The sequence below is a fragment of the Pygocentrus nattereri genome, chromosome 1 (genome assembly GCF_015220715.1).
Source record: "Pygocentrus nattereri isolate fPygNat1 chromosome 1, fPygNat1.pri, whole genome shotgun sequence".
Lineage (NCBI taxonomy): Eukaryota > Metazoa > Chordata > Actinopteri > Characiformes > Serrasalmidae > Pygocentrus > Pygocentrus nattereri.
The window spans coordinates 10595230-10618114 of NC_051211.1; the positions used below are offsets into that span (position 1 = coordinate 10595230).

At 41.8% G+C, this 22885-nt stretch overlaps 1 protein-coding gene across 1 annotated transcript in view; it reads left to right on the plus strand.

Moving 5' to 3' along the window:
• Window positions 1–1837: 1837 nt before the first annotated feature.
• The window catches only part of olfm2a (olfactomedin 2a), a 160275-nt gene continuing 139227 nt past the window's right edge, over window positions 1838–22885 (plus strand). The window contains exon 1 of the mRNA XM_017701539.2: window positions 1838–2308. Within this exon, the coding sequence (XP_017557028.1) occupies window positions 2252–2308 (57 nt within the window). The 5' untranslated portion in view covers window positions 1838–2251. The remainder of the gene's footprint in view (window positions 2309–22885) is intronic.

The window sequence follows — 22885 nt, forward strand, 5'->3', positions numbered from 1 at the left end:
GCAGTTTGGATCTCTATTGTGAGTGACGCAGCTGAGTTTGTGTGGTCTACCGCTTTGTGGCTAAGCTGTTGTTGCTCCTAGATGCTTCCATTTCACAATAATGGTACTTACAGTTGACAGGGGCAGATCTACGCAGGGCAGATATTTCACAAACTGGAAAAGGCCTACTTTGGCAGTGCTACATTTGAGTGCACTGAGCTTCTCAGACCAACTCAATGCTGCTGCCAATGTTTCTCTGTGTAGACTGCATAGCTGTGTACTTGTTTTAATGCATCTGTTAGCGATGGGTGTGGCTGAAACACTTGAACTCAATCATTAGGAGGGGCGTCCACATACTTTTGGCCACATAGTGTTGTTACTCAGAAAAAAAATTAAGGAGATATGTATTATGATCCTTTCGAGTAATAACAGGGCCAAAAAGGCCAATAAAATGAGGTCTGGGCGATAAGGCAAATATATATCCAAATAATCCAATTAAAGTTTTGTAAGCACCCATGATAATCACATGTTCACTAAAACGTACTGAAATTTTAATTGTAATGTAATTTATAATGATGCTACTGATATGTATAATATAAATTACCTTACCTGTCTATCTATCTATCTATCTGTCTATCTGTCTATCTATCTATCTATCTATCTATCTATCTATCTATCTATCTATCTATCTATCTGTCTACCTGTCTGTCTGTCTGTCTGTCTATCCATCCACCCCAAACCGAGCCCATAATTCTATGTAGTCGGTGTACTGAGGTGCCTGATCAGGTCGTAAAGGGGATCATATTTACTGGATCATTACAACACAGAGCACTTCAGGAACAAACTGCGTGCTATGAGCACACTCATAAATTTGACAGCCGTTTATTGATCCCTGGGGGGGAAAGCTGGGTGCAACAGTTGCTGAAGAGCACGTGGCATTATATAGAGAATAAATACAACTAATTACACCCACAACACATCTTATTCACATACAACCACAAAGTCATCAGTGCACGAGACAATCACAGCCCTTTGCTTCGGGTTTCCAGGAGCCGCTTATTTTTACAAATGACAGATGAAACGATCAGCGTGCAGCTCTCACTTGTGATTGGTCATTCATCAAACTCTACGCCAATCCCTTCATCTGATCTGAGATGGGGTGGGTCGTCTCTCAATCCATTTTACAGAACAGCGCTGTCAGTTTACCCCAACCTTTACCTTCACAGTCTCTCTCTCTCTCTCTCACCCTCCCCCCCTCTCTCTCCCTTTCTCTCTCTCTCTCTTTCTCTCAGCCCCCCCCCCCCCCCCCCTCTCTCTCTTTCTCTCTCTCTCTCTCTCTCTCTCAGCCCCCACCCCCCTCCCTCTCTCTCTCTCTCTCTTTCTCTCAGCCCCCCCCCCTCTCTCTCTCTCTCTGTCTCCCCCCTCTCTCTCTCTCTCTTTCTCTCTCTCTCTCAGCCCCCACCCCCCTCCCTCTCTCTCTCTCTTTCTCTCTCTTTCTCTCAGCCCCCACCCCCCTCCCTCTCTCTCTCTCTCTCTCTCTCTCTCTCTCTTTCTCTTTCTCTCTCTCTCTCTCTCTCTCTCTCAGCCCCCCCCCCTCTCTCTGCCCCCACCCCCGCCTCCCTCTCTCTCCGGTCTGCAGCAGACACGGAACGCTTTCCCTAACTCGCTCCCGCGCGAGTATATGTGTGTGTGTAAGTGTGTGCGTGTGTGTGCGTGTGCTGCTCCTAGCGTCCGAGCCTCGTAAGCGCGCGCACAGCGCACACGCACCGGTCCAGTCTCGTCTCGAGCCTTGCGTCCGTCCCTTCCTCTCCACAACCGATCCCACCTCAAAAAAAACAGCAGCAGCAGCGCTGTTCCTCTCCCACCACCCCGTCTCTCAGACCCCCCCCACCTCCTCCATAAAACCCACGCAATCACCCACCCACCCTGCGTGACCGTGAACGGCTGCGAGTGCTGACCTCTGGCTGGCGGTCGAGAGAGAGAGAGAGAGAGAGAGAGAGAGAGAGAGAGAGAGAAAGAGAGAGAGAGAGAGAGAGAGAGAGACAGAGGAGCGGAGCCGCGGCGCGTGAGAGGAGCTGATCTGAGACCGACGAATGTGATGAGGATCGTCGCGAGCGCTCGTCGACGCAGCAGCAGCACCGGCGGAATCGCTTTCGGATCCTAAAAAAAGACGGGGCGGGAAGACAGAGAGAGGAGCAGGAGAGAGAGGGAGACAGAGCTGCCGTTGTCGCTGGGGCGGCGGGAGAGCGCGAAGAGAGGGGCGGCAGAGAGAATGCACCTCTTCAGTGCCATGTTTCTGCTGCTCATGTTAGCTGCCCTGCCGTGCGAGGTAAGGCGCGTGCTCCCCGTTTTATCTGTAAACAACAGCAGCAGAACAGCGAACAGTGCCTGACCGATTGTGTGCATGGGTGCTTGTGTGTCAAAACTGGGCGAACGAACGGAAAAACTCCCTCCATTCTGAAGAGGTGGATAGCAGGTTTACCTCGTGGTCTTCAGGCGAGCAAAGTTAGACCAAATACATGACTTTTGGCCCTCACTGGCGTCGAGAAAGACTTTAAAATGGAAGTTATTTGATTATGAATGAGATTAGATGCAGAAATATGGATGTCGAGCTACACTGGAGATGTGTGGTGAACTTGGAAATTTGACATGCACAAGTTTATCTTTTTGGGCCTTTTTTTAGTCAGATTAGGGACGATGCAGCTGGAGGAGAGGTGGAAGAAGCTGCTATAGCAAGCAGAGCTTATTCTTACAGCCATTACTATGTATTTGTGTGCACACGTGATGTTCCTCTAGTAAATACTCCAGGATCTCAGTTTGGTGGGCGCCCTCAGTTTCTTTGGGAAGTTGTTCTGTGTTTGTTTTTTTTTGTTTTTTTCTCTCCCTTGCCTGATGATAAGCGAAGTGACAGTTCTAAACAGAAGCGAAAGACAGAATCTGACCTAGAAATATCCTGAGACCAACCAAAGCATTGTCTGATTCACACTGTGTTTTAAGCCGGGTTGCCTTTGCCCTTACTACTACTACTGTACCTGATGTTGTTCAGGGCTTGGAAATCTGATGTCGTAAAGCAGTGTTTTATGGGTGATCCGCCATTGTGGCAGGGTTCGTCAGTCGAGGCTGGTTTCAAGTAGTTGAAATAGAAGTAGTTTTCTCCCTGCTTGTCTTGATTTTGGCTGGTCTGTGGCTTAAACTCTTATTAAATATGTCTGCAGAGATGACTAGCACGTAGATCTACATCACTACCAGAGATCAAAATCAAGAAAAACAAGGTTTTAACGAAGGTTTAATTAGCTATTGAGACGAAGCGCTGGTTAAACAGCACGTATGGAGCACTGCAGTGAAAGTATGTATAAGCATAAATCTCAATCATATTTCATAGATATACTTGTATAGATCTAAAGGAAGGAAACATTTAACACCAGTTAATGCATTTATCACATTTGGAAACAGCTAACTCTCTTCACAGAGGTCTCAGGGGTGCCGGGATATAACTGCTGCATTATTTAAGCTGGAATGGAAAATTTGAATAAAAAGCTAGGAAGCAAATCTCATCATTGTGGTAAGGTGTGCGGTGATACCACCACTGACATAACTGCTCAACAAACCTAACGTTTACCTTTTAATATGTGCTGTTTCCCAGCTAAAATGCAGCCAGAAGGCATGAAGTGAAGTAAGTTAAGCTGCCTACAGTGGAATATGCCTAAGCTGACAGAAATACCGTCAGTAACTGAGCTAAATCAAACACTGTATGAATCCTCTCTGGTTAAATATGCCACTGGCTGAGTGAATAACATTAAATCTGCCAGCGGCTGAGTGAAATACAGCAGGAACTGAGGTAAATCTGCCAGTATCTGAGAAACATATAGCAGTAACTGAGGTAAATCTGCCAGTGGTTGAAAGAAATATAGCAGTAAATGAGATTAATCTACCAGTGACTGAGGGAAATACAACAGTAACTGGGGTAAATTTGCCAGCAGCTGAAAGAAATATGGCAGTAGGTGAGGTAAATCTGCCAGCAGCTGAGTGAAATATAGCAGTAACTGGGGTAAATCTGCCAGTGGCTGAAAAATATAGCAGTAAATAAGGTTAATCTACCAGTGACTGAGGGAAATATGACAGTAACTGGGGTAAATCTGCCAGCAGCTGAGTGAAATATAGCAGTAACTGGGGTAAATCTGCCAGTGGTTGAAAGAAATATAGCAGTAAATGAGGTTAATCTACCAGTGGCTGAGGGAAATACGACAGTAACTGGGGTAAATCTGCCAGCGGCTGAAAGAAATATTGCAGTAACTAGGGTTAATCTGCCAGTATCAGATTGAAAAATAAAGCAGTAACTGATGTAAATCTGCCAGCGGCTGAGTGAAATATAGCAGTAACTGAGGTAAATCTGCCAGCGGCTGAGTGAAATATAGCAGTAACTGAGGTAAATCTGCCAGCGGCTGAGTGAAATATAGCAGTAACTGAGGTAAATCTGCCAGCGGCTGAGTGAAATATAGCAGTAACTGAGGTAAATCTGCCAGCGGCTGAGTGAAATATAGCAGTAACTGAGGTAAATCTGCCAGCGGCTGAGTGAAATATAGCAGTAACTGAGGTAAATCTGCCAGTAAGCAGATGTCAGTAAGCTAGACTAGCTAACAGAGTGAAATCAAAGTCTTTACAGGAAAGTCTGTTCACTTGGCACCCATTATTGCAACACTGCTGGGCATATAAGCCCACTCTCTTTTATCTTTTAAAGGGAAATTGAAGGTAAAAAAATGAAATTACAAGTAAAATCTTACAAAAATCTCATAACTTGTAGTGTTGGCTCAGTAAAGCACAAAAACCACAATGTTGTTCTGGCTGTTGTTCTTGTGCAGATCTCCACAATGTTGTTGACCCTACTCCTCTTGCAGCGTAACTGCTCTTTTCATTGAATGATAGGACTTTCTCCATAAATGCCATGTTGAGCATTACGAACTATGCCATTCATATTTTAACCAGTGACCAGTTCTGTCATTCATAATGTTTGTGGTGACATTCACTGTGAATGAAGCAAATACTCTGCAGTAACAGAGTAAAATATGCAGATGGCTCAGGGAAATAACCATTTGTAAACTGTACATAGGTTTCGAGTGAAATTTTGACCTACTCAAAAGAACAGGCACCTGTTGTTTGGGAGTTTGTAGATCAGATCGTCAGTAAGGCTAATTTTATCATGATGTAGTTGTTTGCCATCCCTCTGGAGTTGGTTAAGATACATTACTATTATATTTGATTCAATAGAGCAGCAATTTCTTTAGGCTTTTGCAGTATGTAAACAAAGAACGAACCCATAATGCAGCATGACATGACGTACATTCTGTTGTACAAAACTTACAACCACTGTGTCATTTCCAAGGTCACATGATCCCCTCCTTGTCCTTTCACCCCTGTCAGGTGACCTGGTCAGCAGAGACTGGCCATTCGTTTGTGGTCCTTAAAACTGTGTTTTAAAAAGTGCTAAACTGCTTTGTGGCCATCTTGGCACAGTTGTGGATGATGTGGATGATCGCAGTTTGATTCACACAGCATGGTTTCTCCCTGCTGACTACACTAGTGCGATGAATGAATGCCCCCCCCATGCTGAGCTGCAGTAATGGTGTTTTCACGAACATCTCTGCTTTATAGGCTATTTTTGCTCTCCTGGAGAAAGGAGGAATATCAGTACGGATGGCTTGGGACCCTGCTGTTTTGATATAAACCTAAAGTCTCTGACTGATGCTGATGCTGTTGCTAATTTAACTTCTGGAGTGTTGGAAACAAGACGGCATCAGCGTCCAGCTGGAACGAGCCCAAGTTTAGCTTAGGAGAGAATCTAGAATGCTAATAGGGTTGTTAGAGAGGGTTAGAGAGGGTTCCGTCTCCTGGAATGAGGGCAGTGAAGGGCTGAGCCACTGCTGCAGACAGGCAGCACTCAGCCTGCACGGATGGGCTTGAAGATACAAGGAGATACATGTCTGCTGGTAACTTCTGTTACTGTTTCTGCTGCACAAAAGCCTCGTAATTGGCCTTAGGGGACAATTTGCTGTAAGTGTTTGCATTAAATATTTAGGGAAGTAAGGGGATAAAAACGACGGCACCCTTAATGTAGCAATGTTGACATAAAGAATTGATGAAGTCTTCCTTGATAGGCACATTCCACTGAAGAGGCAATGGGGAGATACACACAGCTATATGTGTATGTTTGTATTGCTATCTTTGTGGGTGTTTCCATTGACATCTGTAGCTAAATGCTATTCTATGTAAGTGCTACAGTGCTAGCTAACCTTTATGGGGGAAAAACTACTTTAGTTTGTCTTAAATATTCCACTTATCCAAGATGTAGTTCATCAGCCAAGACATGTTTGACGTCCAAATTTAGCTTCTTTAGTTTAGCACTGGAGCTACATGGCTAATGGTGCTAATAAATACTAAAAATCAGTAGTCACCCAAATTTGTTCTCTAAATGCATCCTCTAAACTTTTCTCGTCCCACTCAAAATGAATCCAGGTCTTCATTGAGGTTGTGCAGACATGTTGATGTGGTTTAGAGGACAAAATGAACCAAGCTTTACTGTGTTAGCTGGACCAAGTGTCCAGCAATTTTAGTGCTGTGCCAAGTTGTCCTCATGCAAGCATGTGGACACTACAGATTACATTTGATTTCTTTCTTTCTTTTTTTTGGGGGGTGGGGGTGGGGGGTGGGGGGGAGACTGGTTTGTGGACAAGATTTTGGGTGGCTATTGACTTCTAGTGTTTGTTAGCAACATTAGCTTCAGAGTTCCAATGCTAAACTAAAGCAAAATTTGGACACCAGCCGTGTCTTGGCTCATCGACTCCACTTAGCATAGGTGCAAAACCGTGTAATTTGTGTAGATTTTTCAGTGAACCATTCCTTTAACCTCAGTAACCAAATAGGCCTTTTACATTTTCAAAATAAAAGCTAAAAGATCCCACATCTGGTATATGTTCATGATCCCTGCCTTATATGGTCCCCACAAAGAGCTAAATGCGTGGCCACACACGCATACTTACTAAAACTCACACGAACCTCTGCCTCTGCATGAGCCAAACCCTCCACACATGCACGCGAGCCCAAGCCTCCGCACGAGCCGCCATGAAATATTCAACATGCTTTAATGAGACAGATGCACTTGCTCGTTCCCGACGTGTGTTTGTTAAGTATCCACAATGCCCAGAGGTCCTGACAGCCACTGATACAGATGGGCACCTGCTCGACCTTGGCGCTCAGCTCTCCTGATGGGCTCGCATCGCATCACACATCACTCTCTTGGAAATAAGTGTGTGTTTGTGTGAGCGCAAGTGTGCGATTGGGTGCATAATAGCCTGTAAGCAACCCCAGCTTTGATTATAGAAGTCTATTAAAAGAGGATAAGTGAAGGATACATTTCCATTTAAGCACTGAAACAGTGGGGAGGAATTGGCTGTAATTACGCTCTGCAAGAATGAGGAGATTAAAGTGGAATGCAGGCTAGCAACAATAACAGCTTTAAAAATTAAAAGCTCGTTTTGATCTGAGCCCTCTGCTTCGAATCAATCGCTCGAGTAAATAGGCACCGTATGCTCAGCTGAAGGTGTCTCAGTGCCACAACTACAGTAACTGTTTTGTTTTTTTTCCCTTTATGATTTGTAGCTGTTTAAAGGTGTTATTTACAGTGACCAGCAGGTCTTTGACTGCTGGTCATAACATTGGATGAAAGGATTACAAAAATAACACCTATCAATAGCTCATGCATTGTAGCATCACATTTTAGAGTCCTTGCTTAACTACAGCAATGAAACCATGAAATGAGCTACTGACAGCGATAATACTAAAGTACATTTCACTGCAACATTGCACCCTTTATCAGCACAGATGAGGCTTGGCCACTGAAAATTCTGTTGACTGCCCGCTGCCTCTCCAAACTCTGACCAAAGACACAAGGTTGAGATATAGGCACCCCTAGCCACCCTCAGTGCATGTCTGTGTTTTATTTGGTTTAAAAAATAATGAGGCAGTTGCTAAAATGTACAAGCATGCTAGGTTTAGGCTGTTTAGCTGTTAGAAACTGTTTTAACTTGGTTCAGTTGAACTGACTTTTATTCTGAAGTGTGGGGCTGAGTATGGCCAGTGTTGGGTGTTATTACAGAAAGCTTCAGAGGACTAGGTGGATAATGGAGAGTGCTAAAAGTAAAAGCTGAAAGCTAGCCTAGAATTGTGTTTTCCCTTTTGTATGTTGTTTTCTGCTAAAATTCAAGTAAAGCTGAGTATGGACCAGGGGCCGTGTTACAAAAACTTCCCATCTTTATGTCTTAACTTAAGATCTGACATGTCAAGATAACATTTTTCACAAATTCGTGTTACAGAAATGTATCTTTTCTTAATTTAAGTATCTTAATTTACAGCAGCTTTTCCTATCTCAAGTTAGGAAATCTTAACTCACTCAATTGAAGTCGACAATCAACTGTTGTGTCTCTTATGTAACAGTTGACCATACATGCATAGCTGAAACAAACACGTAATCAAGCTAGTCAGACAGCTAACTTTAACTACCGTTACGGGTGTAAACAAAGTCAAATAAAACTAAAGTGTGATAAACTGCAAGTTAAGATTATTGTTTCAGGGCTTCGTGCTGTTTATCAGAACATTGTTGCTCTCAGTTTCAGTTTCATTTCCCAAACGCTTTAGATCACACATACACACACATTTTCTAAGCCGCTTCTCACTCAGGGTCGGGGGGGGTGCTGGAGCCCATCCCAGCAGTCATCGGGCGGAAGGCAGGACACACCCTGGACAGGTCGCCAGTCCATTGCAGAAACGCTTTAGCTGAGCATGCTAATGTTATTCCTCTTGATAAACAGACACATGGTCAGCTCTGTCTTCTCATTATTCACCACCATCACTGTAATATTGTGTCTGACAAGTTTTCATCAACACTAACACACAAAAGTAATAAGAAGGGGTGGTGGAGATCATGTCTGGAAATTGGATAAACACAGGCTTCTTTCTACATTTTTGTCGCTTGAAGACAATCACACTATTTTACTATGTCTGACTCTCACTGTAACCAGTTGAACAGATGGAAGTGAAACACTTCATGTTTGTATATGTAGTATTTTACAATGGCTTTGAGTGTGTCTCATCAAATTTTATATTAGAAGTGGACCTGCCCACCCCAAATAGTGCTGATGGAGGGGCGGAGCTGCAGCTTAGACATAAATCAGCCCAATTTTACCCAATTCATACTTTCCTTACAACCTTTTGGTGGTGTTATTGATTTTGACTCCACAGAAGTCCAAAATACTCCGCCTCTAGTCATTTGTAGCAAGTAAAACAATGTGGATGCCAAAATAAAACCTTATTTTAATGCATTTATTCTTTGAGAGCCCTTCTAGCCCATTATAACAGCCGCCCCTGGTTCATGGGTTTTTAGGCAGTGCACTGTAACAGCAGAGGCATGCTGCCGGGGGGTGCCATTTTCTCGATGAGTTTCGAGGAGCCTCTTGATTGATTCCCATTACAGACAGAGATCTATTGACTGCTGTCATTAGTGCAGTGTTAAATTGGTAGATTGGGGGTTGTCACAGTGACTGGGTGCAGGATGGGAAAGGTGGTTTAGAGGAGATCTTATTGGACATTTCAGTATGATGCATTTCCTTCAAATGTATTTGTAATGATTAGGATTGGCAGAAACTCACGCATGCTCTCATGAAATGGATGCAAGAGCCTTAAGCTTAGCTGACATTGTTGGAAACAATGCAAAACATCAACCAGATTATGGCATAATGACCATCCCCATCAAATGCAGTTATACACAGTGGAGGCAAAGTACAGATCACTCCATCCATATCATCCAGAGGAAGTGGAGCATCTCCTTGACATTTCCTGGCCAAATACACAACTGAGTTTTTGGATTCATTGGGTGTCTCTCAGATCGATGCCTTCTTCAATTACCATCTAATGAAAGTGACTGACCTAATTAGATTGTAAAGACAAATACATTTAAACCTTAAACCTTACAGAATTCCTGAATGTCACATGTAAACAAACTGTGCATTCAACTTGGCATTGCTGACAGCAGTACACTAAACGACTGGCGAATGTAAAGCCTAAATAAAAGCTGACAGTTTTTGGTGTATCAAATGTTGGTGTACCAGCACCATGGCGCATTTACTGCTGCCTGTGGATTTCTTTCTAAAGAACCTCAGCAGTCAAGACAGGTTTACCCATTCACCACAACCTCAACTGCACTACACATGATACCTACTCACTCAAACTCATTAATTTGCTTAAAAGTCATTGTAAACTTTCCTGGCGTTGGTTATGTTTACATGCAAAGACTGTTGCCAATCCAGTTGAATACATTAAACCTTCCAAGTGGAAATGTAATCAGATACAGGTGTTTACATGGCTATTATTCTTCTATTTAATGGATCATGTACAGGATTACCCACCTCGTTCAATTGGATAGAAACAGTAAACATGGCTATTGTAGATGTGGATCACCTCAGTATATATAGATCCTGAATTCCCAGCATTTGTTTTTTCTATGCATTGACTCTGTTGTGGGAATTTACTGTGTATTAAAAACAGGCTGCTTGCATCTGCAGTTATATACTCGACGTCCACCAACATTACAGATTTGCTGTTTGTGAATCATTTTGGTTCACCCACTGTCCTCCTCCAGCTTAAGGAATCTGCTTTATTTCTAATGCACAATGGAAAAAACTCTATCATTTTGTACAAAATGTACCCAAGGGCAATACTAAGTGAATACAGTGGACAATTTCCAAGCCAGCATCCAGTAAATGTCAAGTGATTTTTATCTAACAATTGCTAATGCTTAAACAGTATTCCTGACTAGGAGAGACAAGCTGGTTAGCATTAGCTTAAATAGCATGATAACAGCTCTGCTCACCACAGGGCATGGTGTCTGTAAATACCAACACAAATTTAGATGATAGTGGTTCAAATCTGAGGACGTAATGTCAAGGAACTGAATCCTGTTAAACAGAGCAGGCAAACATAAGAAAAAAAATGATTTAATATTTTTTTGTATAATCCTGCAGACAAAAAAAAACAGTATTTAACAGTTGAAGAACCAGTCTTTTTAAAGTGGGTTAGCACTGAGTTGCAGTGAAAAGAGCTATGTTTGCGCAGTTAGCCTGCTAGCTAAGCTAACTTATGTGTGTCACAAATCTATTATGGATTTGCTAGCTCAAAATAAGGCTCCTTAGAAGACTTTTGCTGCCTTCTGAGTGAGACAGCCTTTATCTTGGCACAGTGCAAATGCTAACTAAATGTAGGTACCTGCCTCCTGCCACCTTCAGATTGCAGTGTCCACTATCTGATATGTTCAACAACAGACCTTGATGGCCGGCATGGTTGCTTCTTTAAAGGTTTTCTCGTTGACCTGACAGTGTACTTTAGGGCCATGTTTTAACAGTGAGTGTTGGAGATGATCCACATCGCAGTGGAGCAGCTGCACACCTTGCCAGTTGTGACCCTTTTACCCTCATCTTGTTTGACCATCTATAGGAGCCCTTTTTTTCTTGTTTGGATGGTTTATGTCTGCTATTTTGTATTTGTTGTGTTTTTATGTCTTTGAAAAAATTAAAAAGAAAACGTTCCAACAAATTTGGAATATATTTAAAGAGTCTAGATAAAAGTGATAACTTGTTTCCTCAGGAACCGCATGTAAACAAGCCTAAATCCCCAGTTAGTTTACTACATGTGAAAAAAGGGGTCAATTTGACACCCAAAAGCCATCCATCAGCTCAGTCATATATTTGTCTCAGGTAGACCCCATGTCCTTATAGAGTGAATTACTATCTATGGAAAGTTAATGAGTGACTTATGAGGTTATAACAAGGATTAGATTTGCTGGAATGCTGGTCCACCGAACTGGGATATTGAGACACTTTTGGAAAACTTGTGATGCCACATATAAACACACTTGACATTAGGCTGATACGGCAATGTGATCGTATGTTGGCAATGACTGAAAAGCAAGTTGATGAAGATGCTTCAGAGGTCAGCAGCTATAGTGGGCCCTAGATGTGAGTCCAATAAAAAAAAGTCTGGAACGAAAAAAATTATAATATTACAAAATGCAAGGTCGTTATTGGCAAAAGCATAGAGTTCTTACAGTTTCATAACTTTTACCTACTTAAATAAATAAAATTCACAAAACTCTCTGTAGATCATTGCCATGAATGCTATCACCATGGCAATATTTACATGGCTGCCACTGATCGTGCAAAGAGGCTCAAAACTCAGCATTAACTTGCTACAGTGTTTCTCCTGATGGTGAGAACTTAAAGTTGTGAAAGCTCCCTTAGGCTACTCAGCTAGCTAGGAAGTAGCAGTACTTGATGGTCTGTGGTAGGGCTGGGTGATAAAATGATAACGATACTTGTCGCGATATTACTTTCCTCGATAGAACCATAAGAAATGTTCGATAAATTTTCGATATAATACACCATTCTCACACTTTCTCATTCTAGCAACAGCCCTGGTGGCGTTTTCTACTGCAAAGAAAGCGACACTACTCTGCTGTCACCAGGAGAGGGCGCACTTCTGCTGGCACAAGTTTTTCAACATGAATGGAGAAGTGGGGGATCAAGGAGTGACATGAGCTGCCAAATACACTTCAGCAACGTCTGAAAGGTGGAGCTATATCTTCCCTGTTCGGGTGGAGCAGTTGGCGATCTGTTCTTCTGTGACCAAATATGAGTGATGTGTAAATATGTGTAACTATACGTATTTACACATAAATATACTATACTAATATTTAAATCACGACTGCTCAGACAGTCATGTTTTAGTATTAGTTCATTCCCAAGCAACAAATGTGAATGAAAGAAGTGGGTTCATGAAAGTTACAACATTTAACTAAACGTTTAAAGGGAAGCAAACTGAGGACGCTGTGTGTGGCATTGGAGAGTGGAGAAAGCTAGCTTCCCAGGCTAGCTGCTTTTAGCAGCGCTCTGTCACTCACTCAGCACAGCGAATTGATGTTACTATTGATCAAACAAGACAAAATAAGTGCTGATTTCAGTTTAAACATATCTAAAAGGAGGACTCTGTTTGTCTGGTGTGAGAGATTCACACTGCAGCTCAATGCTTTTACACAGCGAGTGTCAGATATATTGCGGTTCATCCCTCTAACTACTATGATAGAAGAGAGAACTCCAGATGGCTGCTAGCTTGTGTTTGAGTACTGTGATATGCTCTGACAAGGATGTGGTAGGATTGATGGCAGTAAGGCAGTGATCCATCACTGATGTACCGAGCCAGCTAATGTTTGCTGTTCCACGTATGGTGCTGTGGTCAATTTTAGTCATGTCCAGCTATATCCTGTTTTCTTTTGCACACAGACTTCCATTCTTGGCTGACCCATATGTGCCTTGCCAGGAGGCTGCCAGTCTTTTAGACATAATGAAGGTGTGTTGGCAGAGCCAAGCATGAAAGAAGTACTGGCTGTTTACGCTGCCTTTAACTTTGGCAGTCCATTCTTTTGGGGGTAGAGACGCTAATTGGTTGCCAGTGCAAGACAAAGTCCTCAAAGGTTGGTCAGAAAAATTTCCTCTTGTACTTGTTTAGTAGATTTGTATGCAAAAGATGTGGATCAAAAGCAAACCAAAGAAATGGTTTGTTTAATGAGAGTGGTTAAATGCTCAGTCAAATTAAAAGGAGGAAAGAAGATTGCAGGAGAAGGAAGTCCAACCGGGGGGAATTGAAGTAATATGGTTTAGCATAGTTCCCGCTGTTCACTGTAAGTGTTCTGTGGTACTTAAATGAAGTCATTTGAAAATCAGTTCAGCGGAAATGGTTGCGTATTAAATTAGCAACGCAATGAATGATGAAATGAGCAAAGCACTAGGAAATGAATTTCACTCACATTTCAGTTAGACATCATTTGCTTTTAAAACTACATACAAACGAACAAAACTAGAGACCAAATTCAGGCTTCAAGATAGCTGCTAAAGCGGTTTGTAGCTATTTGGCATACTTTTACCCAGTTTTTTTAGCTAATGGTATGTCAGACAGACTAGGACCTGACCAGTATGAATGTTGTGTGGATGATATTGATGCCAGTTTTAAGGGGCAGATTATAATTTGAATAACTGATCATATCCATATCTGCTGACACATATTTAGTTTTACATTTTAATTTTAAACCCCAATAGTTTTAGTTAAGCGTGCTTTACTGACTGATATGGTTGTCAATTCCCAACTTTCAAACTTCTTATAATTAAAAAAAAAGAAAGAAAGAAAACCATGTTATTCTCATGCCAAGAATGAGTTTGGAAGTATTTACATGTTTTTGCACGGACCCCGGTGGGGTTGGTGTATTTGGATTCATTAACCTGTATTGATATCATACAATAAAACATTGAGTCTACTGTGTGCCATATATTCGAGCAGTTGAAAGTTTGATTCCTGGTGACAGAAAAAAGGTGCGTATTATTGGCAGTATTATCAGTCGATCTATGTTTTATGCTCAATGCCATGGGTTGCTAGCATTGGTCAGTAGTATCGCTGAACCAGTGTATTGGTCGAGCCCTGAAGAATCCCAACCCTAACCTACAGGATTGAGATGAGATCTCCAATCCGGGTCACGGCACCATTTGAAGAATCCCAACCCTAACTTAACCAGGGGACCAGCCGTATGTCTGGAGAAGTGAAGTTTATTTGTTTGTGTGCAGGTACCAGACACCTAGCCAGCCTGTAATACACTGGGCTGATGCAGTTTTATAGCATGCCAAGATTAGGCTCAGCCTATACATGACAAGTGACAGGTGAGAAAGACATGACCATGTAGGGATAAACAAGAACAGACAGAAGAAAGTTCTAAATACAGTCACAGTACAGAACACTCTTCTTATGGAGAAATGTGGCCTGTATTTCCCCCTTTCTATACATCCTAAAAACGGATCTCTTTCCCTTCATTTCATGCACAGGCAAATGGGGATTAAAAAGTGTTTCTACGTTCATCAGGAACATCTATGCTGGTGTAGTTTAGTCATTAAACACAAAGTAATTTGAGGCAAGAGTAAATAACAATAGCTATGAACTCTAAAGTTGTAATTAGTTTTGCCAAATCGTATACTGCCAGCCAACAATCCAGGATCTATTAGCATTTGGATTATAACAGGCGGCTCTATTTGACTAAAGACATCTAACAATAAGCAATGACCAGTTATCGTCACTTATACCATCTACCATAATTTGCTATTGTTCTCATGGTTTCAGAAGCGAACTGATCTGTACATAAAGCTTGTGCAGAAGTATAAGACACTGGGATCACATGAAAGCAGTGATACAAGACATGACAAACAAACAACCATCACCTCCTATGGTACGATTGTGTGTTCACAGACCACGTTGTGGCTACAAACATCCTCCATCATGCCTGCAAAATCTCTTGTCAGAATGTTTACGAAAACTAAACGTGTCATCATTCTTTATTCCCTTTTTGTTATAAAAAGTCCTTTATCATGCAGTTTGTTGCAGTGGTAGCCGTCTTCTCTTCCAGGATAGTGGGAGCAAGTGCTGATGTGTCCAAACAGCTTGCAGGGCAGAGTCAGGGGACCTAGATAGCCTTTGATATCAGTTCTTCGACGACCAATCAGGAACCTGTCTAATGTCCTGTTTCATCGTCACTGTCTCAGGTGTGCTCTGGCTTGTTCTAAGCGGCAGTATTGTGTTCTTATTACACAAACCATGTTGCATGCCCTTGTACAGGTTTGGTTTAGCACATGTAATGGATATCTTCTTTCCCTACCTAACATGGGTCCTGGCCTCAGGTGGGAGTAAGGGAGCGCTAGCCGCGAAGGGGATTAGGAAAATCTTCACTCTGTGTTTGACCCCCATAACCTAGACATCACAGTTCCTCCTCAGAGCATCTCCCAACCAGAGTCACCCATTTTTTCCCTGTGCTAGCCATCACCATCAGGTAGTGGTACCCATGTATCCAGTTTTTTTCTAGACATTTAAGAGCAGAGAATGTGGTAAGGAGGACTTGATCTCCTCATTTTGGCCCTATTGGCTGAGTCTTACGCAACTTAACCTTTTGTACTCAGACAATAGGGTGACCCCCCCCTTAAAAAAGTTCTTATGCATTCAACACCTGTTTCTGATAAAGTCTGACAGTATTGCAGTAGAACTATCAGATTTGACATGTGTACAACTTTCAGAACAAGCCGTAATCGTGGCATTTGCCATGACAAGACATTAGCTTTTAATATCTTTTTAGTAAGAACACAGATCCGGCAATCTGCCCATAGCTATTTCTACATACTGCTTTGGGACAGCCCACCCTGTGTGTCGTCTGTCGTCACACTGGACCATCAGTGTTTACCCCAACATTAGCATTTGGCAAAGGTGTTTTGCATACATACTTTGCACAGAACTAGAAACTGCAGTGTTTCACAGTCAGGATCAGCTGAATCATATCCCAATTTCGCCAAATGACTGCAAATAACTTTTTTTGATTTGATCCAAAAAATTAGGAGCAACAGCTAAACCCACCAGGGTTGCTCTCAGGCAGGTGACATTTCAAGCATAACCATGTCTTTTTTAGCAGAGTAGTAAAACATAGACCTCTCTTTGTCACCATGAGTTTGAGTTAAACAACTAGACACAAACCCTAGTGATGCTGAAACATACAGTGTGAACAGTAGGTTCCATCTTCTAGGGTGGAAGGGTGCTGCATAATGCAGGTTTAAGAGAGATGAAATGAAGAAATGAAAGCTCTGAACTGATCATCAGTTAGCTGAAACTCTTTCTGATTTTCTGTTTTAGTTAGATCGCATAGTTGTTAAACAGGTTTTCACATAAACCTCAGTTCATGGTTGTCAGTAATTGCACAGCCCCACAAAAGACTGCAGCTGTGCTGACGTATCAGGTCATAACATAGCACATACTGTGGCATAAGAGTCAGGTAAAATTGACTCCTGAGCCTGTAAAACCAGCTGTCCTAAAAAGTGAACAGGGGATTGATTTAAGCTTTTTTCTTAAAATGCTTTGTGTCCTAACAAATGTAGGTATTCTAACAAATCTAGCAAGTCATGTTCATGTTCCTCTGCATTTTACGAAGCTATCAAAATTTTGTCTATATAGAGGTGAGGGACTTGGTTATGAAACAATAACCTTTGTCTAACTAAAGCCTCCACAACGTGTTGAATACCTGACATTCAGATATTCAGACAAGAAAAAACCCAGTCAGGTTGACATGTTCAACCTTTAGTTAGCCACAATCTGCAAGAAATTTGGACCCATTCAGGCATAAATGGGAAGATAGTCCCAGTCACTGTATCAGACAAGGTTGTTCTAGACATATTTTTAAGTTTGCATCAACTTATGTTTTCTTACATTTATACTTCCACAGGCTTATTTTGCCTTGGAGGCAGCATGCATTAAGACATGCTCTGCGAGTTTGCTCTCTGCTTGTTTGACAGAATGACATATTTAGTTTCTCATCTAGGGACCATATTTTATCTGAATGAACAGGTACTTTCTAGTAGTTGTCCAAACTAGATGAGCCTATAACTGTTCATCCACTCTGACAATGAAAACATTATCCGACCATTCAGGTGCCACCCTACCACCCCTCTGTGGTAGACTTTCCTACTGCCATGTGCTTACAGTAACACCACCGCGGTCTTCCCCTATGTTCTGTCAATGAGAGGAGGATAACCTACTGGTTTCAGGGTTTACTTCAAAATGGGCACTCACCTACAGGATCGAGATGAGATATCCAATCCAGGTCACGGCACCATTTGAAGAATCCCAACCCTAACTGAACCAGGGGACCAGGTGTATGTCTGGAGAAATGAAGTTTATTCTTTTGTGTGCGGGTACCAGACACCTAGCCAGCCCGTAGTACACTGGGCTGATGCAGTTTTATAGCATGGACTGATGCCTAGATTAGGCTCAGCCTATACATGACAAGTGACAGATGAGAAAGACATGACCATGTAGGGATAAACAAGAATAGACAGAAAAATGTTCTTAATACAGTCACAGTACAGAACACACAATACTGAATATAATGACATAACACAACACCAAACACTTTACAGAGCAGTACATTTCTAGAGCCCTTATACAGACTGTGTTAGAAACCACATAAGCAATAAGTCAACTTGAGATTACTTCAGATTTAGACTTATAATTAGGATGAAACATGCAATTTCTGTGAGGCTGGTTAGTCTGACAGTCTCCATTACTTTTTAGCTATGTTAGCCCTGTATGTCCAAACATGTAGACTTCTTCTGAAGTCAAAGGTATTTATAGGGATTTGTGCCGCTGTAACAACCTCTTCTCTTCTGGGAAATCTTTACACTAAATGGAACATTGCTGTAGGGATTTGATGGCATTCAGCCACTAGAGCATTAGTGAGGTCAGGTACTGATGTTGGATGGTTAAGGACCCAAAACCCATCCTAAAGGTATTGGAGGGATCTGAATTGCTCCAGAGAACACAGTTCCACTGCTCCACAGCCCAGTGCTGGGGGCAATGGGCTCTATCCAGGAATAGAATAATGTGCAGCTGCTTTATTCGTGAGAGTCTATGCTTTTCTATGGAGTTTGTACAAGCTGTGTGTGAACTTGTATTAGCAATGGGTGCAGCTTTAAGTAGCTGATTTCACTGATTAGAAGGGATGTTTAGATACATTTCTACATATAGTGTAGTTCCAGTGCAACACTAAAGAAGCAAATTTAGGACACAAAACATGCCTTGGGATACATTTGGGATACAGAGGAAATATTTTATTGTAAGTTTTTTATTTTTTTAACCAAACCACTGCTTTATTAGAAGAAACAATGAATGATAAATGGTTAGATAACATTTGTTCATTGCAAGCCACATTAGTATTGGGTCTGTAGTCCTTGTTTTAAAGGCTTTTGTGCACCAAATGTGATTTGTTCAGGCAATTATTTGGACAACAGTGAATTAATTTTAGCATGGTTAGAAGGGATAAAATTGTGCAACCAAATGTGAATTGCTGGATGGTGAAAACACAGCATTATTTATCATGCTTTTTTTGTTTGTTTTTTGTGAATTTTAGCCAGCAGCATGAACTTGCCGACCAGTCACTGTCGTCTGTGCTGATGGCATGGTGACAACTAAGTTGATGAACTGGAACATTTTTACAAATGCGAAAAGATCAGAATCTCCAAAAGCAGCTCAGACAGAGCTCAAACTGTGCTACAAACATCGAGTTAACCAACATGTGGAAGCACTCTGAATGAAGTGATGCAGCTTTTCACGCTACTTTAACTTTTCCAGAGTCATCATTTGCCCAATCTGTGAGGAGCAAATGATAAGGATTTGCACTTGAAATTATTCCGCCCTGTATGTTCTGTGCTTTGTTTCCTGTGGAGCTGCATTTCCTAAATCAGCTATGAGATCTGAGCTGTGAAGTGAAGAACTGAAGTAGTTCATAAAGTTTTAGCTCCTGAATATGATGGAGGAAATTCCCGTTCTCCTTTAGCTTTTCCAAAATGGAAAGCATCTTATACACTGTTTCATGAGATGCAAAGTACTTTCCCATAGATATTCGGCCTGTCACGTTATGACTGTATAGTTTGGCAAAAATTTGTCTGAATATTTTGCTTTTACGTGACATTTTTTCATGTGTAAGAGGCCTTGGCATAGAGTAAACAGTTAGTGGGCTAGGCTCTGTCCAATTGGGGCCAAAAAGGAGAAACAGCTGGTCTGAGTCTGCTCCAATACAAATGCAGCAAAGGGGTGAGTGCCATGGCTTTGGCCCAGTAGAGACAGTAGATAACCAGCTGCTCGGGCATAGCACAGCAACAGAGGAAATCACTAGCACTGGTACTGGTTCAGTCCGGGAAAGTCACCGTTCCCTCTCTCGGCCCTAAGTCGGGATTGGACCACCCTGAGAAAAGTCATCTTCGTTGCAACCTAGCCAGAAGGCTATTACACAACCATCTGACCAGAAAGGGGATAACAAATTGAGGCCTATAAAAGCCATTCTTGCTAAAGTTGAATTGGCAGTGAAAGTGGTTTACAGTGGGCTTTGGCCGTTATGAGCTCAATAAATATCACTGGCCGCTTGGACGGCGGTCAAAGCGGGGTGGTGACGCGAGGCTCCTCGGTCGTCTCGGAGATCAAGGACGCTGCAAGCCCGGCCAGCCGGACGGAGACGTGCTGTGCCAGCCTCTGGCCCCAACTTCCAAATAGGGAATTAGAGAAATGAAAAGGCCCAAGACCAGAGGCATAAATCTCTCCGCCAGAGCCCAGAGCACGCATCGAATCTGTCAGACACACTGCTGCACCGCGGCTTTCACCAGTGCAGGATGACCTTCCCTTCAGCTGGGTCTGGATGGAAGAGAGAGACGGACTTGGCCAGCAAACACACACACACACACCACACACACACACACACACACACACACACACACACACACACACACCACACACACACACCACACACACACACATATCCTGAGACACACACATACTACCATTCAAAATGTAGGATGTATAACCCTATTGGTTAGAGCCTACAATCAAACATATAGCTTTTGGCTGGTGTATACTGACCTGTTCAAAAGTCTTAGGCGGTCAGTAAAAATTGTTGAACTCTGCTCTAAGATTTACTGCGACACTATTGGCTCTCCGTATGTGAAATGTTGTGGCTCTATGTTGAGCTGCGAATGAGCAATTGGGGTGAAATGGGATGGATGAGAACCCCCTACAGTGAAACTGCAGTTAAAACTATTTAAGAACACTATATAACATTAGAATAAACACAGATAAACATGCATACACTAAAAAGTAACAAGATGTTTTTTTTTTTTGTTTGTTTTATTTATTTTGATGAGAAGAATACAATTAGAAGAGCTCTGGTTCCTCACTTCTCTCTCATCTCCAGACACTATATGGATTTGGTGAATTCTATCCGCCGCACCTGATTTAATGTGATCATCTAGGAATTGGATGGTAACTGTACAGCTGGCAAACTACTTTGAATGACAAAAGAACTTAAAGAAAACTTTACATTCTGGTGCCCTTAGTGGTTGTGTACTAGCCCTCAGTGGCTATATTCTCACCAGAAATAGTAAAAACTATGGCTATACTGAACAAAAATATAAACATTTTATTGAAACTCTGCAAAAAATGACAAGTTGTGAACCAGAATTCCCACATTTGTGTCTAGTGTAGCTATGACTTGCCTACAGCAGCACAACACATTTCTAGGAAAAAGTCCTGGATGTGTGCCTGCTTTCTCCCATTGTTTGTTAGCTTTACATTTGTAGCATTGGTGGGGTGTAAAGCAAACACTCAGTGGTGTATAGCGCCACCTGTTTGTCTCCGGAGCCAGTTGAGCATATGCCTTCAACATCGTGTTTTCAGGGACACTTGTGATCAGTCAGTGTGGCAAAATTACCAGAAAAATGGAGGGAAAGGCCCCCTTAACCACTTACATGGCCAGGGCCCCCCAGCAGGTCCAAAGTTTTGTTACACACCTCTATAACCTAAGAATAACAAAGCTAGTTTGCATTGTAGAGCATGTAGTTACTGAATAAGAAGCCTTAGTATTTCATAAGCATGGGATTTGAAGGGGTCAAAAAAAGATCTCATGACCAATGGAAAAGCACTTCTGGACCAATCACATTTGGGGGGAGGTCTCAGAGGGAAAGATAATCACAGTCAAGGGGAGGGGTTGGAACAAACAGTGCAGTAATTCAAAGTTCTGCTTTAGTAAGCAGGGCACAACGTGCTGTACCAACACAAACTACTGCAGCACTTTTGTTAAAAAGACATTGGTTTGCTCTAAAACGTTGTTTTTGTTTGGACTGCCGGCTTGAATCCTGGACTCCCCCAAGGAGAGCTTTGGATGCATGGTTAAGATAACACACTAACACATTAGTGCACAGTGTATTATAATACACTATAATTATTTCTTTATTTCTTGAATTCTATTAATTTTAATTTTAGCATTTCGTTTGAACAAATAAACACTGCTCTAAAAATCTTTACAGATCATTTTCAAGTGTTAAATGATGAATATATGTAAATAATTTCTGATCAAAATGCCAAATGGTGAAATAAATGAAACTAAAGAAAAGCTAAAGCAAAATGTTTATTGTTTTTGGAGATTAAGAAGTTATTCAATTAGAATCTAATATATTGTAATGGGCAATTACTGTGTGTGCAGAGTGAACACTGTATTGTCCCATTTAATTCCTTTTTCCTCTTCTGACATAATTAAAACCTCAGTTTAAAGACTGATTCACAGATTCAGTGAGTGGTGAGATATCCCTGTTCAGTGTTCAGTGAGAGGTCAGTGTTTCAGTTGTATAACGTTTAGACTTTCTAATATATTTTAGTTAGAAGTTGTTCATTTCCCTGTGGAGTTCAGTGGTGCAGTCCTGAGAGAGTTTGAGTTCTAGCTGATGATGTCATAAAATCCTTAAAGCTGATTGGCTGAGCTGGTTTAATATGCTTTGCTGAAGTCTGCTCTCCTTTTCAGCCCTTTTCATCCTTCTTCATCCCTCCATTCTTGCATTTAAAGCAGCTGATTTCACCGTCTTAAGTAAAGATGGTGAAATCAGCTGCGTAAACAGAAAGAATGGAAGAGCTACAGGCTGACTGCTTTTCATCTGTTTTTTTTTGTCTGAATTCCTTCTTATTTCTTTCAATTTCTTCCTTAATTTCTTTCTTTCTTCTTTTCTCTCTCTTTCTCACCCCTTCTTTTTGTTTGTTTTTTCTTTCCTCCCTTCCTTCCATTTTGTACTTCCTTCTTTCCTTTTTCTGTCTTTTCTTTCTTTTCCTTTCTTGTTACTTTCCTGTTTTCTTTCTTTCTTTCCTGTTTTCTTTCTTCTTTTTTCTCTCTTTCTCACCCCTTCTTTTTGTTTGTTTTTTC